The 24,292-nt window shown below is 44.9% G+C and overlaps 3 protein-coding genes across 3 annotated transcripts in view; all 3 read left to right on the top strand.

The window, feature by feature from the left end:
• The window catches only part of LOC309562622 (uncharacterized protein), a gene marked incomplete at its 3' end in the record, with an annotated part of 500,517 nt that overhangs the window by 208,652 nt on the left and 267,573 nt on the right, over positions 1-24,292 (top strand). Inside the window, exons 6-7 of the mRNA XM_082266875.1 lie at positions 424-572; positions 12,537-12,743. Coding sequence (XP_082123001.1) covers positions 424-572; positions 12,537-12,743 — 356 coding nt within the window. The remainder of the gene's footprint in view (positions 1-423; positions 573-12,536; positions 12,744-24,292) is intronic.
• Positions 709-24,292, top strand: part of LOC309562850 (uncharacterized protein) — a gene marked incomplete at its 5' end in the record, with an annotated part of 71,299 nt that continues 47,715 nt past the window's right edge. The window contains 2 exons of the mRNA XM_082267167.1: positions 709-864; positions 3,225-3,360. Coding sequence (XP_082123293.1) covers positions 763-864; positions 3,225-3,360 — 238 coding nt within the window. The remainder of the gene's footprint in view (positions 865-3,224; positions 3,361-24,292) is intronic.
• The window catches only part of LOC309562773 (uncharacterized protein), a 94,037-nt gene continuing 73,811 nt past the window's right edge, over positions 4,067-24,292 (top strand). Inside the window, exon 1 of the mRNA XM_082267077.1 lies at positions 4,067-5,307. Coding sequence (XP_082123203.1) covers positions 4,072-5,307 — 1,236 coding nt within the window. The 5' untranslated portion in view covers positions 4,067-4,071. The remainder of the gene's footprint in view (positions 5,308-24,292) is intronic.

Raw genomic sequence — 24,292 nt, 5'->3', positions numbered from 1 at the left:
TGCCCCCCCCTTCCCTTAGGGTTAGGGTAAAGGCGCCCCCCCCCATCCCTGCAATAAACGATTGCACCAAGGGCAACTGTCCCTCCTGCCTACCCCTTGTCCCGGCCCTGATACCCAGTAACAGACAAGGGATGTGTCTGGATGGTGACTGTATCATTGTGTGTGTCAGGTTCCTATAAGGTGTCAGGATGTCACTGTCTATTTCTCCATGGAGGAGTGGGAGTATTTAGAAGGACACAAGAATCTCTACGGGGGCGTCATGATGGACACACAGGATAATGAGAACAATGCACAACATGATCAGGTAGGTGATGAACAATTATTGGTAGTTATGATTACTATACAAACATGTGTTTACAATGAATGTTGTATTATAGATTCAAAAAGGAAGCATCATGGATAATAATATTAGTATTAATGAAGAGAAGGATGGTGTGATGGAGGAACATTCAGATGGACACAAGGATTTGATGGAGCCACCTAGTAACAGAAACCCACCAGAGAGATGTCCCCGTCCTCTGTATTCCCGGGATTCCACACAGGAAGGTCACACCATCCCTCACTATCATCAGGTAGATGAATAACAGTTATTGGTAGCTATGATTTAAACACAAGCATGTTTGTTACAATTAATTTTTCTTTTTATATATCCAGAGTGGAAATCTCATTAATTATAATATTGATATTAAAAAAGAGTTTAAAGAGGAGGATGAGGAATATGGAGTGATAAAAGAGTTTTCAGAAGGACACAAGGATGTCACAATGGAGTCACCTAATACCAGGAACCCACCAGAGAGATGTCCCCGTCCTCTGTATTCCCAGGAATCCACACAGGATGGTCACACCATCCCCCACCATCATCAGGTAGATGAGGAACAATCACTGATAGTATCATTAGGATCTGTACATTATCTGCATTGTTACCATTGATGTCATTTTTATTATATATTCAGACTGGAAACCTGAGAGATTCTAAAGTTGATATTAAAGAAGAAATAAAGAAGGAGGATGATGAGGATGGGGTGACGGAGGAGTCAGAGTTTCCAGAAGGACACAAAGATCTGTACCAGGACACCATGGTGGAGTCATCCAGCTACAGAAACCCACCAGAGAGATGTCCCTGCCCTCTGTATTCCCGGGATTCCACACAGGAAGATCACAACTACACACAACAAGATCAGGTAGATAATGAATGATATTTGGTAGTTATAATTTATACACAAGCATGTTTCCTATGATGAATGTTGTAGAAGAATCCAGGCAATGTGTGCTTGAAAATATCATCCGAGTCTATTGAACTCATATATGTGGCGCTTTAACTGCAAAGAGGAAAGTGCTAAATAGTTTACATTTAAGGATATGTATAATTATAACAAATTTTGATCATTTATGCAAAGAGGCCCATTAACATATGCCCCACCCCCATCATTATCAGCCAAACTCACTTACCTATTCCCTCTGGATCTCCAAAACTCTACATTTCCAGAATACAACCATAACAGGCTCAGTTGGAGCAAGATAACCTAGAGCCTCTCTTACTGGCCCTCACGTAACAAACTATACCTTTCTAATGACAACATATTCTTCTGTATTGACTCCCAACAAGGTTGGAGAAGTTGAGGGCAACAAGACAGGGCTATGACCACCAGACCTGTAGCCCTGACTATTGGGTTCAGAAGATTCCCAACAAGGTTGGAGAACCTGAGGGCAACAAGACCATGACCACCAGGCCTGTAGCCCTGACTATTGGGTTCAGAAGATTCCCAACAAGGTTGGAGAACCTGAGGGCAACAAGATCATGACCACCAGGCCTGTAGCCCTGGCTGTTGGGTTCAGAAGATTCCCAACAAGGTTGGAGAAGCTGAGGGCAACAAGACCATGACTGCCAGGCCTGTAGCCCTAGCTGTTGGGTTCAGAAGATTCCCAACAAGGTTGGATAACCTGGGGGTAGCAAGACCATGACCACCAGGCTTAAAGCCCTGACTATTGGGTTCAGAAGATTCCCAACAAGGTTGGCAATGCTGAGGGCAACAAGACCATGACCACCAGGCCTGTAGTCCTGACTGTTGGGTTCAGAAGATTCCCAACAAGGTTGGAGAAGCTGAGGGCAGCAAGACCATGACCACCAGGCCTGTAGCCCTGACTGTTGGGTTCAGAAGATTCCCAACAAGGTTGGATAACCTGGGGGCAACAAGACCATGACCACAAGGCCTGTAATCCTGACCGTTGGGTTCAGAAGATTCCAAACAAGGTTGGAGAAGCTGAGGGCAACAAGACCATGACCACCAGGCCTGTAGCCCTAACTGTTGGGTTCAGAAGATTCCCAACAAGGTTGGAGAAGCTGAGGGCAACCAGACCGTGACCAGCAGGCCTGTAGCCCTAACTGTTGGGTTCAGAAGATTCCCAACAAGGTTGGAGAAGCTGAGGGCAACAAGACCATGACCGCCAGGCCTGTAGCCCTAGCTGTTGGGTGTAGAAGATTCCCAACAAGGTTGGATAACCTGGGGATAACAAGACAATGACCACCAGGCTTGAAGCCCTGACTATTGGGTTCAGAAGATTCCCAACAAGGTTGGAGAAGCTGAGGGCAACAAGACCATGACCACCAGGCCTGTAGCCCTGACTGTTGGGTTCAGAATTCCTCAACAATGTTTTATTATATATTCAGAGAGGAAGCCTCCAGGATGATAATATTGTTGTTTAAGAAGAGTATAAAGTGGAGGATCTGATGTATGGTGTGTTGAAGGAGCTTTCTGAGGAACATAAAGATCTGTACGAGGACATTATGATGGAGCCACCTAATAACAGGAACCCAGCAGAGAGATGTCCTCGCCCTCTATATTCCCGGGATTCCATTCAGGAAGGTCACACCATCCCTCACCATCATCAGGATGGTGGAGTTGAGGGTCTAGAACACATCATCAATACTTATATTATGGAGATGTTTTCCTTTCTTTAGTCATTGAAGGGCACAGGTATTCATATACATTTGGGTTATACCCTTACAAGAAGTTTGGACACTGGCAAACAGAAACGTTTTAAATCAGCCTCTGTAAAACCCCTCCTCTACCCAGTGGAGTTGAGGGTCGGGAACATAAAGTGATTGAACACTCTGACATGTGGAGACGATGTGTGGACTCTACAAGATGATATTTTCTATGTGATCTCACATCATAAATACTTCTATGTTACAGATGTTATTTTCTGCCATTCTGTTGGTGTAGGGTGAAGATCTGATGAACATGAAAGTCGAGGGTGAAGTAGAAGAGACGTATGTGAGGGATGATCAGCAATATACGGAGGAGGCTGGAATGACGAGGACATTCATAGAGGAGGACACTCCTACAGAGATCAGCACAGGTGACCCATAATATATTCTTCTCTTATCTCTGCTCTGTTACGGCACACTGATTGGTCCAGAGTAGGGTGGGAGCTGAGTGATATCAGCGAATAATAGGTTGATAATTGTCACCTCCCTGTACTGATACCCGTCCTGGGGTTCAGCTGGCAGTATTAGGTTGTGTGTCACTCCTAGTTACAGTAGCACAGATATGAGAATACAGATTGAGCCTTTCTTAGGTTGGTCGATCTTCTTCCAGCAGACTTATAGCTAAATGTCACCATAAAACTCTATTACTAGTCTTGTTGGGATAAAAAGTAAGGCGTAACAGAGACTGAAACACTTATCTCTCCAAGAGGAAATACTGCTGATGGCTCCCTCCAGTGCTGCATATCACCAGAAGCCTAGGCGTATGGTCACTTGTTCTATGGTAAAGGGTCTGCAAGTCTGAACTTTGACCTTCTTATCAGTGTCTAGGCTTGTGGTTGTGTGAAGAGCATGGACCTCCCAGTCCCCATTGGTTCCTGCTCTTCTGACGAGGCTGTGTAAATGTAGAAGTGATCTGGGAGGAGGACCAAAGGACTGAAGAGGGGAAGAGTCCCAGCTGGTTGGGACATCCACAGAGAACATCTGCTCACTCATATATACCTGATCCAGATGGAATCTTGATGGAAGTGAACTAACCCTCTCAGATCTATTGATGATGTTTTTATATTTTTCCAGGACACGCCATGGAGAAACCCTCAAAGGATCGTCTCACTTTATCTCCAGGTTGTAAAATGGAAGATGAGGACATCACAGGAGATTGTGGAGGAGAAAAGACAATGAGCTCCACTATGGATGGTGGACTTCACAGTGTGGATAGTCCATGGAATCCCTCTGACTCTGAGCAACCTCGTACTGTGAGGGATGATACTGAAATGAAGGGGGAGAAGGAATTTTGCTGTTTTGAACACGGGGAAATTTTTTGCTCTGATTCAGGTGTTTATATACATCAGGGATATCGCAGAGTGGGGGAATATTATTCTTGTTCTGAGTGCGGGAAATGTTTCCTATATAAATCAAAACTGGTCAGACATCAGAGATCTCACACGGGTGAGAAGCCGTATTCCTGCCCTGAGTGTGGGAAAAGTTTTCTTTGTAAGTCAAAGCTAAACATCCATTACAGATCCCACACAGGTGAGAAGCCGTATTCCTGCCCTGAGTGTGGGAAAGGTTTTCCACAGAAATCAGACCTTGTTTTACATCAAAGCTCTCACACGGGGAAGAAGCCGTATTCCTGTGCTGAGTGCAGGAAACGTTTTTCTGACAAATCGGGACTTGTTGTACACGAAAGATCTCACACGGGGGAAAAGCCGTTTTCCTGCCCCGAGTGTGGGAAATGTTTTTCAAACAAATCAGGACTTGTTGTACATCAAAGATATCACACGGGGGAGAAGCCATATTCCTGTCCCGAGTGCGGGAAATGTTTTTCAATTAAGTCCAAGCTTTCTAGTCATCAGAGACTGCACACCGGCGAGAAGCCACATGTCTGCCCCGAATGTGGAAAATCTTATAGACTGAAATCAGTACTTATTAATCATCAAAGATGTCACACAGGCGAGAAGCCGTTTTCCTGCCCTGAGTGCGGGAAATGTTTTTCAAGCAAAGCAGCACTTGGTGTACATCAAAGATGTCACACGGGGGAGAAACCGTATTCCTGCCCTGAGTGCGGGAAACATTTTTCACGAAAGTTTCGTCTTAAAGAACATCAGAGGTCTCACACAGGTGAGAAGCCGTATTGCTGTCCTGAGTGTGGAAAAAGTTTTTCATGCAAGTCCTATGTTACCCAGCATCAGATACGGCACGTGCAGAAACAGCAAAGATCTCAGATAAGGGAGAAGCCATACTCCTGCACTGAGTGCGGGAAATGTTTCTCAAAGAAGAATTGTCTTACCATACATCAGAGAACCCACACAACCCTCAAGGTATAGTAGTGTCCTGAGTGCGGGAATAGTCTATAGTCTATAGGAATCATATTTTGCTGTACATCAGAGATCTCACACTGGGAAGAAGCACACCTTGATATACACAGAAAACACGTAGCTGAGAGCTCCTCTGATCTTTATCATAAAAGAAACACTTTATAAGGAAATCAGAGATCACTAAAGACTTCAAAGTTCTGTCTGGCTGCTAGGAGAGAGAAGGAGGTGTTACTGCTGGTTGTGTCCCTCTAGGAGAAAGAAGGAGGGGGTGTCAGTGCTGGTTTGGTCTCTCTAGGAGAGAGAAGGGGGAGGTGTCACTGCTGGTTGGGTCCCTCTAGGAGAGAGAAGGAGGGGTGTCACTGCTGGTTGGGTCCCTCTAGGAGAGAGAAGGAGGAGGTGTCACTGCTGTTTGGGTCCCTCTAGAAGAGAGAAGGAGGGGTGTCACTGCTGGTTGGGTCCCTCTAGGAGAGAGAAGGAGGAGGTGTCACTGCTGGTTGGGTCCCTCTAGGAGAGAGAAGGAGGGGGTGTCACTGTTGGTTGGACCCCTCTAGGAGAGGAGGAGGTGTCACTGCTGGTTGGGTCCCTCTAGGAGAGAGAAGGAGAGGGTGTCCCTGCTGGTTGGGTTCCTCTAGGAGAGAGAAGGAGGGGGTGTCACTGCTGGTTGGGTCCCTCTAGGAGAGAGAAGGAGGGGGTGTCCCTGCTGGTTGAGTCCCTCTAGGAGAGAGAAGGAGAGGGTGTCCCTGCTGGTTGAGTCCCTCTAGCAGTGTATTCTGTTCTTCAGCAGAAGCTTCAAAGGAAGACATCATGGTGAGAGAATAGCTAGATATTGCTTGTGGATGAAGAGAAGGGGAGATCAGACTACATGACAGGACAATTCAGTGTAATAGTTATCAGCCTGTACAGGAAGCTTTATTTGCTTGGAGAGCACCACCCGCTGGGAGAAAATGTAAAATGTGGCATTATCCGATGTTAAATTTTATATTTATCTGTGAAATAGGCAAATATATTAACACATTGTTTAGTATAAAACAAATGAGGATTAAATATTTATTTTCCTAATCTCATTATATTCTTTGTAAGTTGATTGATAAAAGTTTGCCTTCAGATTTGTATGATGAAATGTTCTTTTCCTTTTTCTAACACTACAAGTAAGGCCCATCCTGTAGAGTTTAGTTTTAGTCTAAAGCCTAGTACACACGCAACGATTATCGGCCGACCGATCGTCCGTCTTTTGTCCAGAGTGGTGTTTTGTTGGTTGGAATGTGCCTAGACTGCATACGAATTTTCTCGCTCGACAAAATTCTACTTCAGAAGTGATGTCATGTGTTGGTTTGCTTTCTTTGTGTTCTTTCTTCTCTGAGCATGCCCAGACTTGCTTATTCGATTTTTCCCTGTCGAAATCTGTACTGACTGCACGAAAATCGGCCGTGTTTTGACGGCGGACAAAAATTTTATAGCCTGCACACCAGATTTTTTTCGGCCGAAAAGTTGGAGTCGGTTGTCGGAAGCATCATACTAACAAGCCGAAAGTCGGCAGATCGGTCGTCGGACGAAAATTGCCTGCCGAATTTCGACGCGTGTGTACGAGGCTTTAATCTTGTGTTTTAGTAGTTTGGTTTTACCAGCTTGTACTTGTTGGAACAGCCGACTCTCCCCCTTCTCATAAATTTCAAGACTTCTGTAGTAGACTCCAATAATAAGTCCATCAGTTCATAGACCCATCTAGCAATTCCACCCGTAATTCCTCCTCTGCACCATCACCATCTCCAACCACAAGATCATCTTTCTTCCTCACTGTCACATCACATCTAACAAGAGGATTAGCATGAATACAAACAGCCCAGTCTTGTGAGGAGTCAAGCCATGTTTCTGGAACACCAACTACATCTCCAACCACAAGATCATCTCTTTTTCTCACTTTCACATCACATCTAACATATAGAAACCCACTTCAATCTTTTCTATGTCCCGTGTCCCTCTAAACAAGAAGATCAGCATGAATACAAAAAGCCCAGTCTTGTGAGGAGTCAAGCCGTGTTTCTGGAACTGGTCATCTCTCTTTCTCACTTTCACATCACATCTAACATAGAGAAACCCGCTTCAATCTTTTCTGTGTCCCGTGTTCCTCTAAACAAGAGATTCAGCATGAATACAAACAGCCCAGTCTTGTGAGGAGTCAAGCCGTGTTTCTGGAACACCAACTATATCTCCACCCACAAAATCATCATTCTTCCTCACTTTCACATGACATATAACATTGAGAAACCCCCCTCCATCTTTTCTATGTCCGGTGTCCCTCTAAACAAGAGGATCAGCATGAATACAAACAGCCCAGTCTTGTGAGGAGTAAAGCCTTTTTTCTGGAACACCAACTAAGTTCTCACACCTAAAAAACATTAGCATCTCCCATTCTGCTCAGCAGGTTGCTGAATTTTGTGTATATAATTTTCATTTTGTAACTTAATTTTTGCTGTGATATTATGTTTATTTGTAATTGAGGTATCTCGTTAGTTATTGCCTCACCCTTTACCCATATTCTCTGATTTCACCCTTCTGCTAATGTCTCACCTCCTATCTATCAACCCTGATGGGATCAGACAGAAGAGTAGTCCTTGAACAAGCCAAGGGTGGATAAGGATTGGTAGCAAAGATAAGGCCGTTATGCAAAGGAGCAAGATATCATCTTGAAAAAGCACAATAATATGGCAAACAGGAAGTGCAGAGACATGGCTTAAACCAGGAAGCTTATGGGAGGAGTTAAAGGGTTTAACGTTCACCAGAAATGGTACAAAGTAAAGTTGTCCAAGGAATCAGGCAAAGAGCTGTCTTGCATCCCTGGTGGCACAGGGAGACGAGCCACAACCAGACACCACAGAGGTTGCCAGTTAAAACCAATATCCAGACAAAACCTACAAAAGAGGTAAAGGCAGGAACTTGGCTCATAAACAGAGGGGGATGGGTAATCACTGATTGGTTACTTGGGGTGGACTCAGTGGTGTCACAGGTCTTGCAAAGCTACATGATAAGGTTTTTTTTTATCACGGGAGAGAGTTATTTTCAAGCAACTTTTTCTTAAGTTGCAAATTAAAGGCTAATTACCACAAGAATCCTGTGAAAATGTGTAATTTCACTGCAAAATCAACCAAAATCTCTCCACTCAGCCCAATCAGTAATATATATTTTTTTTTTCCAAAAAGCTTTATTGAACCAGGTACACATTAGAAAAAGGTACAACAGTTGGGTCATTCCAATCAACATTCTCGGTGATCCAATATTAACAACTTTAGTAACAAATCGAACAAACATAGTATCGTAGAGACAAGAACCAGAGAGGAGTTCAAATGTATGTATTTCACAAACATTTAGTTGAATATAGTAACTAACAGTATGAATTCCGATAGGAATGTTTTCCTTGTGTAAGATTAGGTGTGGTTTACTTATGTAATTCCTATCTATGGAACTGATTACTCAGGTATCTCGGAAGTGGCTATATATGGAAATCTATATGGAAAATATAACAGGGGAACATGCCAGCATGTTTCCCTGGATGGGGGAGGGGGGAGGAGTGGGTTAAGAAGGTGAGAGGGGAAGGAAGGGGGGGAGAAACAAAGACAAGCAAGGGTGTACCCATACCGGAATTGAGAAGATTTACCCCAAATGGGTGTAGAAGGGAGATATGTATCTTTCAGAACGGAATAGTGTTGACTCTATTATGATCAATTCATGATCTGAGTATATGTTGCTGTGCTTTTGAAATAATATATATACTGGGTCAGGTACACAGGAGATCAGCCAGAGTAAGGGAGCAAGCAGATGAGCAGTCATAGTCGTTAGCCGAAGATCCGTACACAAGCATTGAGGAGCAATATGGCAGCAGGCAGAGGCGTAGCCCTGGAACGTAGCTTGAGGTCGGTACGTAAGTAGAAGATTCAGGCGGATGAACCACACAACTAGATCTTGGCAAAAGCACAATAATCTGGTATCTGGAAGTTCCCAGATCAGGTTTAAATAGGAAGTTCAAAGGAGTGGCCAAAGGTTCAGAGTTTAGAGAAGGCTGGGCAAGGAGACTGGACAAGGTCTAGGTCACCACACAGATCAAGAATGCATAGGTATTTGCTGCTGGATAGCTCAGCAAGAGGAAGCACTGCCAGAAGCAACCGAGGACCCGAGTTTGAATCCAGGCCCTGCCAGGAGGAGAGTCAGTGGAGTCAGGCTGGGCAGAAGGAGGAGAGTCAGTGAAGTCAAGCTGGGCAGAAGGAGGATAGTCAGTGGAGTCAGGCTGGGCAGAAGGAGGATAGTCAGTGGAGTCAGACTGGGCAGAAAGAGGAGAGTCAGTGGAGTAAGGCTGGGCAGAAAGAGGATAGTCAGTGGAGTCAGGCTGGACATCAGGTGGAGAGTCAGCAGAGTCGGGCTGGGCAGCAGGAGTAGAGTCAGGCTGGGCATCAGGTGGAGAGTCAGTGGAGTCCGGCTGGGCATCAGGTGGAGAGTCAGCAGCGTCTGGCTGGGCATCAGGTGGAGAGTCAGTGGAGTCAGGCTGAGCATCAGGCGGAGAGTCAGTGGAGTCAGGCTGGATGGGATCAGACAGAAGAGTAGTCTATGAAGAAACCAAGGGTCAATAAAGAGGGGTAGCGAAGATAAGGGCAGCAGCAGTTATGTAAAGGAGTATCGGCTGGAGAGAGCACAAAAATCTGTCGAACAGAATATGCAGAGATATGGCTTAAATCAGGAAGTTCATGGGAGGACCAGAAACAAGATACAAAGTAAGGTTGTCCAAAGAATCAGGCAAGGAGCTGTCCTGCATCTCTGGTAATATAGTGAGACGAGCCACACACCACAGAGGTCGAAGGTTCAGATCCAGATCCTGACAAAAGGGGGTAAACGCAGAAACATGGCTTAAAAAAAAAATGAAGGGGGATGAATAATCACTGATTGGTTACTAGGGGTGGACTCAGGGATGTCACATGTCTTATATATTCATACCCCCTTGGTGGGAGTGGAGATGACCCCATCAATAAGGATATACGAGCAGGGCCCTCTGATTCCTACTGTATTAAAGTGTATTGTATTTGTACTGTCTACCCTCAAGTTGTAAAGCGCTGCGTAAACTGTCAGCACTATATAAATACTATATAATAATAATATACAGTACACAAACACACGGCACAAGGCCCGTGGTCACACTACGAGGCATTTCTCGAGGTTGCAGTTCCTCTGAGCTCCACATGGTGGTGATCTCACTTATACCCAGACAGGAAGTCTCTATGGAAGACCGGAAGTGATGTCAGGTAAAAATAGGAAGTGCGGTGAGAGGAATTAGAGGGAAGACATTGCAGGAACTGGCAGCAGAGGAGGTAATACGATATTATTTTATCATAGCTCTCGTCACTGTCCTTTATTGGGAACCAAATTGTTCTATCCCGTGTTGCCCTTTAAATGTCCCTTTTCTCAGTCTGATGTACACACAGACAAATCGATATTCTATTTATCTGGCCAAAGTGTTTCTATCTCTCGGTATTTCTGCAGATTTTAGACGATTTGCTGCATTGAAGTGAAAACACCGGTATAAAAGAAAAGTAATGGTGACCTAAAACATAAGTGGGTGTAACTGATCACATTGTCACCAAACGTCCAACCCAAATAGAAGGTTTCCCTGTAAAGGTGAATTCTGACCTCTTTGAACGGAGCTCCGGTGCCGGCTGAAGTCTTCTTCAGAAACCGACCCAACTGGGGAGCGCCGATCTCCTGGTCCTCCACAGAGCTCCATGGTTCCTCCCGCTGATCTCTTCATCACTACAGAACAGGGTATGGGACACTTCGTTTGTCAATCCTTAGCTTTCAAAAATGGGCAGAACTGAATTTCAATACTCTCTCCCTATTGAATTCAACTGAATTTGCATTAAAGTTCCCATCCTGTAAAACCAGTACAGTCCAGATAATTCTCCATTATCAATCTACAGAGAAACCCGCATAGATCACATGACCACATCAATGAGGATGGAGGAGGATCAGACTGACATGACTGAGAGGATACTAAACCTCACCCTGGAGATCATCTACCTGCTGACCGGAGAGGTGAGGAGGATTCTGGGAGGTCACATGACATCACTCTTATCTCTATTAATAAAACACAGACCTGACCGGAGAGGTTAGGAGGATTCTGGGAGGTCACATGGCATCACTCTTATCTCTATTAATAAAACACAGACCTGACCGGAAAGGTGAGGAGGATTCTGGGAGGTCACATGGCATCACTCTTATCTCTATTAATAAAACACAGACCTGACCTGGTGAGGTGAGGAGGATTCTGGGAGGTCACATGACATCACTCTTATCTCTATTAATAAAACACAGACCTGACCGGAGAGGTGAGGAGGATTCTGGGATACTAACATGATATTCCTATTGGTTCTCCAATACAGAGATTTCCTCTTCTAAAATCAGGTGATCATATGACCATCACAGTGCCTCCATGGGACTCCCTAAAACCTGAGAGACACAACATGGAGAAGATTCTAGAAGTCACCAAGAAGATGATGGAGCTGCTGACAGGAGAGGTGAGCGGTGCTGGGAATTCTGGGACATTATCCAGTAACAGACAAGGGATGTGTCTGGATGGTGACTGTATCATTGTGTGTGTCAGGTTCCTATAAGGTGTCAGGATGTCACTGTCTATTTCTCCATGGAGGAGTGGGAGTATTTAGAAGGACACAAGTATCTCTACAAGGACGTCATGATGGAGAATCAGCCGCCCCTCACATCTCCGGGTAAGAGGAGACTTTATTGTAAAGGAGAGAGCAGTACAGAGGATCCACCTAGATCCCCCATCATCTGATAAACACATAGAAACAATGTATTCAGTCAGTGTGTGTGTTTCCTACAGATGGATCCAGTAATGGGAACCCACCAGAGAGATGTCCCCGTCCTCTGTATTCCCGGGATTCCACACAGGTCAACATTAATAAAGATATAAAGGAGGAAAAAAAGGAGGATGGGGTGATGGAGGAGTCAGAGTTTCCTAAAGGACACAAAGATCTGTACCAGGACACCATAGTGGAGTCATCCAGTAACAAAAACCCACCAGAGAGATGTCCCCGTCCTCCGTATTCCCGGCATTCCACACAGGAAGATCAGAACTGCACAAAACATCATCAGGTAGATGATTGACAATCATTCTTAGTTCTGATTTATACACAAACATGTTTGTTACAATGAATGTTTTATTATAGATTCAGAGTGGAAACCTTGGGGATAATAATATTGTTGTTAAAGAAGAGTATAAAGTGGAGGATGAGGAGTATGGAGTGATGGAGAAGTTTTCAAAAGGAAACAAGGACGTGATAGAGCCACCTAATACCAGGAACCCACCAGAGAGATGTCCCCGTCCTTTGTCTTCCCGGGATTCCACACAGGAAGGTCACACCATCCCTCACCATCATCAGGTAGATGGATCCAGTAATGGGAACCCACCAGAGAGATGTCCCCGTCCTCTGTATTCCCGGGATTCCACACAGGAAGATCACAACTACGCAAGACTTTATCAGGTAGATGATGGATGATATTTGGTAGTTATGATTTATACACAAGCATGTTTCTTACGATGAAGGTTGTAGAAGAACCCAGACCACTGTGTGCTTGGAAATGTCATCGGATTTGATTGAACCCATATATGTGGCAGAATGAGGAAAGTGCTAATAGTTTACATTTCAGAATATATTTACTGTATTTGTAACATTTTACAATTTATGCGAACAATCTGATTAAGATATGACACACCCCTCATTAGGACTAGCCAGACTCACTTATCTAACCCTCTGGATTATTATAGTCTCCCTAGAAAGTTGTGTCCTGTCTGTCGAATGTGGTGGTCTTTTTTTTGGAGGGACCAAACACTTGCCTGTGGTGTCCCCTTACCCAGGGTTTCAGTCTGGTTCCCCAGAACAGGTGTGTGGCAAACACAGCCACTGTATATTGTCCTTCGTATATGCATTATGTTTATTGCATGTGTATACCTTTTAAGAACCAAGTGTTTGGAGTGTGGTTTATGTGGAGAGAGTGAGAACTCTTTCACTTGGGACTATCATATGTCTGAGCAGTGTCCCTCAGGAGATGGGTGGGGGTTTGTTATTGTTAAATACCTGCCTTCTATTGTACTATTGTTTTTGTCTGGCAGAGTAAGGTTATTATGGGATGTTCAGCTTTGTGTGTGGAATGTCTCGAAGAGGGAGGGGGTTTGACTGAGTGTAGATCCCTGTGTTTTTCAATAAACAAAGCATTCTAGTTTTGACCTCCAAGGCATGTGTCGTCTGGTTATTGGAGGGTTGGGAATATTATACGCTACCAGGATTATTGTATGCTGTGCCTGACCTACCAGTGGAGATATCGTGCATCATACTGCTACTCCGCTACAAGGTGGTCTTCTCTTTGTTGGGGAATCAAATTTTTAGTCGACCTCCTGAGTTAAACTCCATTGGATATCATCTAGGTGTTGCAAGACCTTCACCTATGGGAAGGTTTGGGAATCCTCACTAAGACAGGAGTAGTCTGGTCCCTACATTCCTGCTGAAGGTACCCCCTGTTAGAAACTGAGCATCTCTGGAGGTGTTCTTGGGATCTGATCACCTAGAGATAGGACCTCCTTCTGTGGCTGGTCCGTGGCCTCCTAAGGAAGAGTCTCCATATCCCATCCCGTGTTCTATCCTTAATCAGGCCAATGTTCTTAGCAGTGTGGCTAAGGTTCCTGTTCTTCGCTTCATGACTATGGGTGCTTCACTGAACCGGGAGGGGTCAGGATAGTCTTAGAATTATGTTCTATACTAAGGTTGGGCACCTGCTCTCCTGGGAACTTGTCCTTGTGATTTTTATCGGTTGATTACGTTACAGTATGTTGTTGGTCTGTTTCTTGGGTAGTTCTACGGTTCTACTGGTTTCTGTGAGATTTTGGTTTCATAGTCTCTTGTTGGTTGAGGCTCGGTGTTACATTAGGTGGAGCCATCCCCTTGACAGCGATCTTTTCTTTTCAGGACTTGGCAGCGATCTTTTCTGTCCAGGTCTTGGCAGCGATCTTTTCTGTCCAGGTCTGAGTGTAGGCAGTTGGAGGCTGCAGTATATCCTCCAACCTGAAGGTGGCACTATGCTTTTTGTTCAGGCTGGCAGGAGCCCATTGAGGACTACTTGTCCCTGGCTATGGGCTACAGGCAGCCATCTTGGGGAGGACAGCAGTACTATTGGATACTGAAATCCCGTGAGATTGGAAGAGCAATGTTGACTAAGAATTCCAAAAAGTGTGTGATTCTGCATCAGTCGGGGGTGTCTGTAGTGTGGAAGTATGGTTGATTCTCTGAGGCCTTCCATTGGTCATTGGCAGCTTCCCCTCTCTTGTAGGGCACTTTGCCTCCTCTGGTTCAGATTTGAGTGTTATTCTTTCTGATAGTTCTGATTTTCCAGTCCCTTTTTAAGCCTACCACTGGCTGTTGTCCACCCCTCAGATGGACGACTTTTGGACGTCTCAACCTCCAGTAAGTGTAAGAATAACCTGACCGTTTTTGCATACGGACAGTACGGAAACCTTCTCTTTTGCTGCCATTCTGTTGGTTTAGGTTGAAAATCTCCAGTTGGCGGCAGTAGAACCTGACTGTTTTCGAATACAAAAAAGTATGAAGATCTACTATTTTGCTGCCATTCTGTTTGGTTTAGGGTGAAGATCTGATGAACATGAAAGCTGAGGATGAAGTAGAAGAGACACATGTGAGGGATGATCAGCAATATACTGAGGAGGCTGGAATGACAAGGACATTCATAGAAGAGGACACTCCTACAGTGATCAGCACAGGTGAGCCATAATATATTCTTCTCTTATCTCTGCTCTGTTATTGCAAACTGATTGGTCCAGAGTAGGGCAGGAGCTGAGGGATATCAGCCAATAATAGATATATAATGGTCACCTCCCTGTACTGATACCCATCCTGGGGTTCAGCTGGCAGTATTAGGTTGTGTGTCACTCCTAGTTACAGTAGCACAGATATGAGAACACAGATTGAACCTTTCTTAGGTTGGTTCCTCTTCTTCCAGCAGACTTATAGCTAAATGTTACCATAAAACTCTATTAACAGTCTTGTTGGGATGACAAGTAAGGAGTAACAGAAAGACGGAAACCCTTATCTTTCCAGGAGTAAACACTGCTGTAAGCTCCCTCCAGTTCTGCATATGGTAAAGGGTCTGCAAGTCTGAACTTTGACCCTCTTGTTTATCAGAGATCACATGACCCAGTGTCTAGGCTTGTGGTTGTGTAAAGAGCATGGACCTCCCAGTCCCCATTGGTTCCTGCTCTTCTGACAAGGCTGTGTAAATGTAGAAGTGATCTGGGAGGAGGACCAAAGGCCCTTTGACTGAATAGGGGAAGAGTCCCAGCTGGTTGGGACATCCACAGAGAACATCTGCTCACTCGTATCTACCTGATCCAGATGGAAACTTGATGGAAGTGAACTAACCCTCTCAGATCTATTGATGATGTTTTTATATTTTTCCAGGACACGCCATGGAGAAACCCTCAAAGGATCGTCTCACTTTATCTCCAGGTTGTAAAATGGAAGACGAGGACATCACAGGAGATTGTGGAGGAGAAAAGACAATGAGCTCCACTATGGATGGTGGACTTCACAGTGTGGATAGACCATGGAATCCCTCCGACTCTGAGCAACCTCGTACTGTGAGGGACGGTGCCGGAGAAAAGACAATGAGCTCCTCTATGGATGGTGGACTTCACAGTGTGGATAGACCATGGAATCCCTCTGACTCTGAGCAAACTCGTACTGTGGGGGATAGTGCTGGAGAAAAGACAATGAGCTCCTATATGGATGGTGGACTTCACAGTGCGGAAAGACCATGGAATCCCTCTGACTCTGAGCAACCTCGTACTGTGATGGACGGTGCCGGAGTTCAGCACACGGACGAGAAGCGGCATGTCTGCTCTGGGTGTGGAAAATGTTATAGGAAGAAATCTCAACTTAACAGACATCGACAATATTACAAAGGTGAGGAGCAGTATTCCTGCTCTAAGTGCGGGAAATGTTTTTCACAAAAGTGCGGTCTTAATGAGCATCTGAAGTGTCACCTGGGAGAGAAGCCATATTGCTGTCCTGAGTGTGGAAGACGTTTTTCATGGATGTCTGATGTCACTAGACACCAAATTATAAGCCATATGCAGAATCAGTTTCCTGGTTTTTTGATGCGGGAAATCCTATCTACGGAAATCAGAAGTCGTCAGACGTCGGAGATCTCACAAAAAGACAAAGCCGAACTCCTGCCCTGAGTGTGGGAAATGTTTCTCACAGAAGTCTTTTTCTTACCAAACATCAGAGCATCCAAACAACCCTTGAGGTGTATTAGTGTCCTGAGTACGGGAAATGTCTTCTATATGGATCATATTTTGCCGTACATCAGAGATCTCACGCTGGGAAGAAGCACACCTTGATCTACACCTCAGAAAACATGTGGCTAAGCGCTCCTCTGACCTTTATCATCTACAGTGCCTTGAAAAAGTATTCACACCCCTTGAAATTTTCCACATTTTGTCATGTTACAACCAAAAACGTAAATGTATTTTATTGGGATTTTATGTGATCCACACTTTTCACAGATTTATTTGTATCATTTATCATTTTCCTTCCACTCCTCAATTATGTGCCACTTTGTGTCGGTCTGTCTTATAAAATCACAATAAAATACATTTAGGTTTTTAGTTGCAACATGGGAACTGTAAGAAGCACTTTATAAGGACTTCGAGGTTGTGTCTGCTAGTAGATTAAGGGAAGAGGTGTCACTGCTAGTTGGGTCCCTCTAGGAGAGAGAAGGAGGGGGTGTCACTGCTGGTTGGGTCCCTCTAGGAGAGAGAAGGAGGGGGTGTCACTGCTGGTTGGGTCCCTCTAGGAGAGAGAAGGAGGGGGTGTCACTGCTGGTTGGGTCCCTCTAGGAGAGAGAAGGAGGGGATGTCACTGCTGGTTGGGTCCCTCTAGGAGAGTGAAGGAGGGGGTGTCACTGCTGGTTGGGTCCCTCAATGAGAGAGGAGGAGGGGGTGTCACTGCTGGTTGGGTCCCTCTAGGAGAGAGAAGGAGGGGGTGTCACTGCTGGTTGGGTCCCTCTAGAAGAGAGAAGGAGGGGGTGTCACTGCTGGTTGGGTCCCTCTAGAAGAGAGAAGGAGGGGGTGTCACTGCTGGTTGGGTCCCTCTAGGAGATAGAAGGAGGGGGCGTCACTGCAAGTTAAGTCCCTCTAGCAGTGTAGTCTGATCTCTCCTGCTCTTCTGCAGTCTTCAAAGGCAGACATCATGGTGAGAGAGGAGCTAGATATTCCTCCTGTAGAGGAGGGGAGATCAGACAACATGACAGGACTGGCCATTTCAGTGTCATAGTTATCACCCTGTACAAGAATCTTCATTTGCGTGGAGAGAGCCACCTGCTGGGAGAAAGTGGAAAATACGGCATTAGCTGATGTAAAATGTAATATTTGTGTCATAAAAATGCAAATACTGTATATGGACACGTTTGTTAATACGAAACAAATGAAGAGTAAATATTTCCTTTCTTAAACTCCCAATGTTCTTTGTAAGTTGATAAAAGTCGGCCTTCAGATTTGTATGATGAAATGTTCTTTTCCTTTATTCCTTTTTCTAACACTACAAGTAAGGCCCATCCCGTAGGTTTTAGTCTTAATCTTGTGTCTTCAGTTCCCCACCTGCAGACCCCCAAAAAACACTTTGCCAGGGTTGTAGGTAGGAGGCCCTTGTCCTCATCAACATGGGGGCAAGGTACTGTAATCTCACCCCATCCCCTTTCCTAGCTAGCCAAACTGCATTCTTGGATAAGGGTATGGTTAGGGGTGGACCTCATGTTAGTCTTTCTTGAATTTTGCATGGGGTTCCACTTAAAACTACCAGACCCCAAGAGTTTGATATGAAATTGGAGGAGGTTTTATGCTTTTTTTTCCCTTTTACGTAGAGTTCCCCTCAAAATTCATACCAGACCTGAAAGACCTGGTGTGAACCTTGGCGGGGACCATCAACACCATTTTTATGTGGAATTCCCTATTAACATCTATATCAGACCCTCATCTAGAATAAGGAGCCAGAGAAGGTCCTTCAGGTTTGGTATAAATTTTAGGGGCAATGCACTGTAATCTCACCCACCCCCCTTTCCCAGCTAGCCAAACTGCATTCTTGGATAAGGGTATGGTTAGGGGTGGACCTCATTAGTCGTTCTTGAATTTTGCATGGGGTTCCCCTTAAAACTACCAGACCCCAAGAGTTTAATATGAAATTGGGGGAGGTTTTATGCTTTTCTTTCCTTTTACATAGAGTTCCCCTCAAAATTCAGGCCTGGTATGAACCTTGGGGGGACCCTCACACCATTTTTTTTGTGGAATTCCCTATTAAAATCTATATCAGACCCTCATCTAGGATAGGGAGCCAGAGATGGTTGAAAGAAAAAACACAGCATAGGGGTTCCCTCGTAAATAAAATAAGGTCCTTCAGGTTTGGTATACATTTTAGGGGCAAGGTACTGTAATCTCACCCCCCCCCCCTTCCTAGCTAGCCAAACTGCATTCTTTGATAAGGGTATGGTTAGGGGTGTACCACCTCATGTTAGTCTTTCTTGAATTTTGCATGGGGTTCCCCTTAAAACTACCAGACCCCTAGAGTTTGATATGAAATTTTGGGAGGTTTTATGCATTTTTTTCCTTTTACATAGAGTTCCCCTCAAAATTCAAGCCTGGTATGAACCTTGGGGGGACCCTCACACAATTTTTATGTGGAATTCCCTATTAGAATCTATATCAGACCCTCATCTAGGATAAGGAGCCAGAGAAGGTCCTTCAGGTTTGGTATACATTTTAGGGGTTTTATGCATTTTTTTTCTTTTACACAGAGTTCCCCTCAAAATTCAGGTCTGGTATGAACCTTGGGGGGACCCTCACACAATTTCTTTGGTGGAATTCCCTATTAACATCTATATCAGACCCTCATCTAGGATAAGAAGCCAGAGATGGTTAAAAGAAAAAACACAGCATAGGGGTTCCCTCAAAAATTATATAAGGTCCTTCAGGTTTGGTATACATTTTAGGGGCAAGGTACTGTAATCTCACCCCCCCCCCCTTCCTAGCTAGCCAAGCTGCATTCTTGGATAAGGGTATGGTTAGTGGTGGACCTCATGTTAGTCTTTCTTGAATTTTGCATGGGGTTCCCCTTAAAACTACCAGACCCCAAGAGTTTGATATGAAATTGGAGGAGGTTTTATGCTTTCTTTTTTCTTTTACATAGAGTTCCCCTCAAAATTCATACCAGACCTGAAAGGCCTGGTATAAACCTTGGGGGACCCTCACTCCATTTTTTTTTTGTGGAATTCCCTATTAACATCTATATCAGACCCTCATCTAGGATAAGGAGCCAGAGAAGGTCATTCAAGTTTGGTATAAATTTTAGGGGCAAGGTACTGTAATCTCACCCACCCCCCTTTCCCAGCTAGCCAAACTGCATTCTTGGATAAGGGTATGGTTAGGGGTGGACCTCATGTTAGTCTTTCTTGAATTCTGCATGGGGTTTCCCTTAAAACTACCAGACCCCAAGAGTTTGACATGAAATTTTGCAAGGTGTCATGCTTTTTTTTCCTTTTACATAGAGTTCCCCTCAAAATTAAAGCCTGGTATGAAACTTGGGGGGACCCTCACACCATTTTTTTGTGGAATTCCCTATCAACATCTTTATCAGACCCTCATCTAGGATAAGGAGCCAGAAATGGTTAAAAGAAAAACAGCATAGGGGTTCCCTCATAAATAAAATAAGGTCCTTCAGGTTTGGTATACATTTTAGGGGAAATGTACTGTAATCTCACCCCCCCCCCTTTCCTAGCTAGCCAAACTGCATTCTTGGATAAGGGTATGGTTAGGGGTGTACCTCATGTAGGTCTTTCTTGAGTTTTGTCATGGGGTTCCCCCTTAAGACTACCAGACCCCAAGAGTTTGATATGAAACTTTGGGGGAGGTTTTATGCTTTTTTTTCATTTACATTGAGTTTCCCTCAAAATTCAAGCCTGGTATGAAGCTTGGGGGGGGCCCTCACACCATTTTTTTGTGGAATTCCCTATTAGGATCTATATCAGACCCTCATCTAGGATAAGGAGCCAGAGAATGTCCTTCAGGTTTGGTATACATTTTAGGGGTTTTATGCATTGTTTTCCTTTACATAGAGTTCCCCTCAAAATTAAAGCCTGGTATGAAACTTGGGGGGGGGGGACCCTCACACCATTTTTTTTTTAAATTCCCTATCAACATCTTTATCAGACCCTCATCTAGGATAAGGAGCCAGAAATTGTTAAAAGAAAAACAGCATAAGGGTTCCCTCATAAATAAAATAAGGTCCTTCAGGTTTGGTATAAATTTTAGGGGCAAGGTACTGTAATCTCACCCCCCCCTCCCCTTTCCTAGCTAGCCAAACTGCATTCTTGGATAAGGGTATAGTTAGGGGTGGACCTCATGTTAGTCTTTGTTGAATTTTGCATGGGTTTCCTCTTAAACTACCAGACCCAAAGAGTTTGATATGAAATTGGAGGAGGTTTTATGCTTTTTTTTATCTTTAACATAGAGTTCCCCTCAAAAATTCATGCCAGACCTGAAAGGCCTGGTATGAACCTTGGGGGGACCCTCACACCATTTTTTTTGTGGAATTCCCTATTAACATCTATATCAGACCTTCATCTAGGATATGAAGACAGAGATGGTTAAAAGAAAAAAGCATGCATACCTTTAAATAAAGAATTAAAAAACACAGAATTGGGATTCCCTCATAAATTACATATGGTCCTTGAGGTTTGGTATAAATTTTAGGGGTGGGGGGCACAAAAAAAAAAAACAGCAGTCAGTCTTATATTCTGTACCAGACCTTTTGGGTTTGGTATCGATTTAGGGGAACCACAAAAATCAAGAGAAAAAAGCATGACTTACCCCCAAAAATCCATACTAGACCCTTACGTGAGCATGCCACCAGACTGGCCAAGAACCATACCATCTATACCATACTAGGCCACATGTTACTAATGTAAACAGTAAAAAACACACTCAGCTTTTGACAAGTTCCCCCTGGTTACTTTACTTAAGTCCCCTACCATAACTGGAGTCACAACAATTACATCTAGGTTGCAAAAAACATTAAATAGAACATTTCCGGGGGAGTCAGACTGCTGGACGTCAGACGCTGAATTGGGACACAGGACCTTGAAGCCAAATCAAGATACAAAACCTCAGAAGACGAATCAGCAGAGTCAGGCTGTGCATCAGGCAGAGAGTCAGTGGAGTCAGGATGCACAGCAGTTGGTGTCAGGCTGGGCAGCATGCAGAGAGTCAGTAGGGTCAGGTTGGGGAGCAGGTGGAGAGTCAGTGACCTAGCCGCAGGCAAGATGTCAGCACAGTTAAGCTAGGCAGTAGGTGGAGAGTCAGTGGAATCAGGCTGTGCAGCAGGTGGTGAGTCAACGGAGTTGGGCTGGGCAGCAGGTGGTGAGTCAATGGAGTTGGGCTGGGCAGCAGGTGGTGAGTAAATGGAGTTGGGCTGGGCAGCAGGTGGTGAGTCAATGGAGTTGGGCTGGGCAGCAGGTGGTGAGTCAATGGAGTTTGGCTGGGCAGCAGGTAAAGAGTGTCTGGACTCTTTAGGCAGCAGGTGGTGAGTCAGTGAAGTCAGACTTGGCCGCAGGCAAGATGTCAGTGAAGTTAAGCTAGGCAGAAGGTGCAGAGTCAGTGGAGTCAAAATGGGCACCAGGCAGAAAGTAAGTGAAGTGAGGCTTGGCAGAAGGTGGAGAGTACATGGAGCCAGGCTGGGCAGCAGGCAGAGGGTCGGCTGGACCATAGGCGAGGGTTATAAAGTCAGGCTGGGCAGCAGGCAGAGAAGTAAGAGGAATCCAGCTGGGCAGCAGTTGTAGAGTCAGCGGAGTCAGGCCGGGCAGGAGGTAAAGTTGACAGAGTCGGGCTGGTCAGGAAGTGGAGAGTCTTTGATGTTGTGCTGGGCAGAAGACAGAATGTCAGGCTGGGTAACAAGTAGAGAGTCAGAGAAGTAAGGCTGGGCAGCAGACGGACAGGCATTCAAGTAAATCTGGGCAGCAGGTAGAGATTCAGTGGACTCAGCGGGCAGTCAGCATCAGCAGAATCAGGCTGGGCAGCTGGCAGAGAGTCAGCAGGGTCAAACTTAGGCTTGACTTAGGCTGGCCACAATAAAAGGCCACTCTAAAATGTGCAGTTTTATCACACAGCACAATGCCACAGATGTCGCAAGTTTTGAGGGAGGGAGCGTGCAATTGGCATGCTGACTGCAGGAATGTCCACCAGAGCTGTTGCCCGTGAATTAAATGTTCATTTCTCTACCATAAGCCGTCTATAAAGGAATTTCAGAGAATTTGGCCGTACATCCAACCGGCCTCACCACCGCAGACCACGTGTAACCACACCAGCCCAGGACCTCCACATCCAGCATCTTCAACTCCAAGATCGTCTGAGACCAGCCACCCAGACAGCTGCTGCAACAAACCATTTGCATAACCAAAGAATTTCTGCACAAACTGTCAGAAACCGTCTTAGGGAAGCCCATCTGCATGCTCATTGGGGTCTCCACCTGACTGCAGTTCGTCGTCGTAACTGACTTGAGTGGGCAAATGCTCACATTCGATGGCGTCTGGCACTTTGGAGAGGGGTGTACTTCACGGATGAATCCCGGTTTTCTTAGATCTTTGAGTTCAGCTCATGAAAAATGGGGGGAAAAACAAGTGTTGCGTTTATAATTTAGTTCAGAATATTTCTATTCACCTTGGTGGGAGTGGAGATGACCCCATCTGTAAGGATATACAATACATACACACACAGCACAGGGCCGTGTTCACACTATGAGGAGTTTCTTTGGGCCACAGTTCCTCTGAGCTCCACAAGGCCATCAATCACTTGTACCCAAACAGGAAGTCTCTATGGTCTACTGACAGGAATTGATGTCAGTTATAGACAGGAAGTGATGTCAGATACAGGCAGGAAGTTCCAGGAGAGGTGATTAAGGAGGAAGTAGAGAGGGAGACATTGCAGGAACGGGCAGCAGATGAGGTAATAAGATCTTATTTTATCATAGCAAATTTCTCCGTCCATCTTTGCCCTTTAACCACTTAAGGACCAAGCCTATTTATGACATATGTTGTTTATAAGTTAAAATTATTATCATTATTATTATTACAACTACAATACACTTTAATACAGGAGGAATCAGAGGACCCTGCTCGTTAGAGCTTACAATCTAAGAGGAAGGGTCAAGAGATACAAGAGATAATAACTATGAGGGATGGGCTGATGGAAAAAATAAATGTACAGTTGTTAGGTGGGGAGCAGATAGGCTTCTCCGAAGAGATGTGTTTTCAGGGATTGTCTAAAGGTGGACAAAGCAGGAGATAGTTGGGCAGATTGGAGTAGAGCATTTCAGAGGATGGGAGAGGCTCGGGAGAAGTCCTGGAGGCGAGCATTGGAAGAGGTTACGAGGGAGCTGGAGAGAAGGAGGTCCTGGGAGGAACATAGAGAACGATTTGGTTGGTATTTTGAGACCAGGTTAGTGATGTAGCTGGGGGCCAAGTTATGGATGGCTTTGTAATTTTTGGTTACTATCTTGAATTTAATTCGTAGGTTGAGTGGAAGCCAATGGAGGGATTGGCAAAGCGGGGTAGCAGACTCTGAGCGGTTAGTAAGGTGGATGAGCCTGGCAGTAGCATTCATGATGGACTGAAGGGGGGATAGCCTATTTAAAGGTAAGCCAATGAGAAGGGAGTTGCAGTAATCGAGACGAGAGATGACCAGGAAGTGGATAAGAAGCTTTGAGGTTTTGTTGGTTAGGAAGGAGCGTATCTTGGAGATGTTGCGCAGGTTGAAGCGGCAAGCTTTGGACAGTGACTGGATGTGTGGCCGAAAGGATAGTTCAGAGTCCAGGAT

The sequence above is a fragment of the Pelophylax lessonae genome (assembly GCF_965119305.1).
Source record: "Pelophylax lessonae genome assembly, chromosome: 9".
NCBI classification, from domain to species: Eukaryota; Metazoa; Chordata; class Amphibia; order Anura; family Ranidae; genus Pelophylax; species Pelophylax lessonae.
Note: the sequence above shows the minus strand (reverse complement) of the source record. Positions and strands in the feature narration are given on the sequence as shown.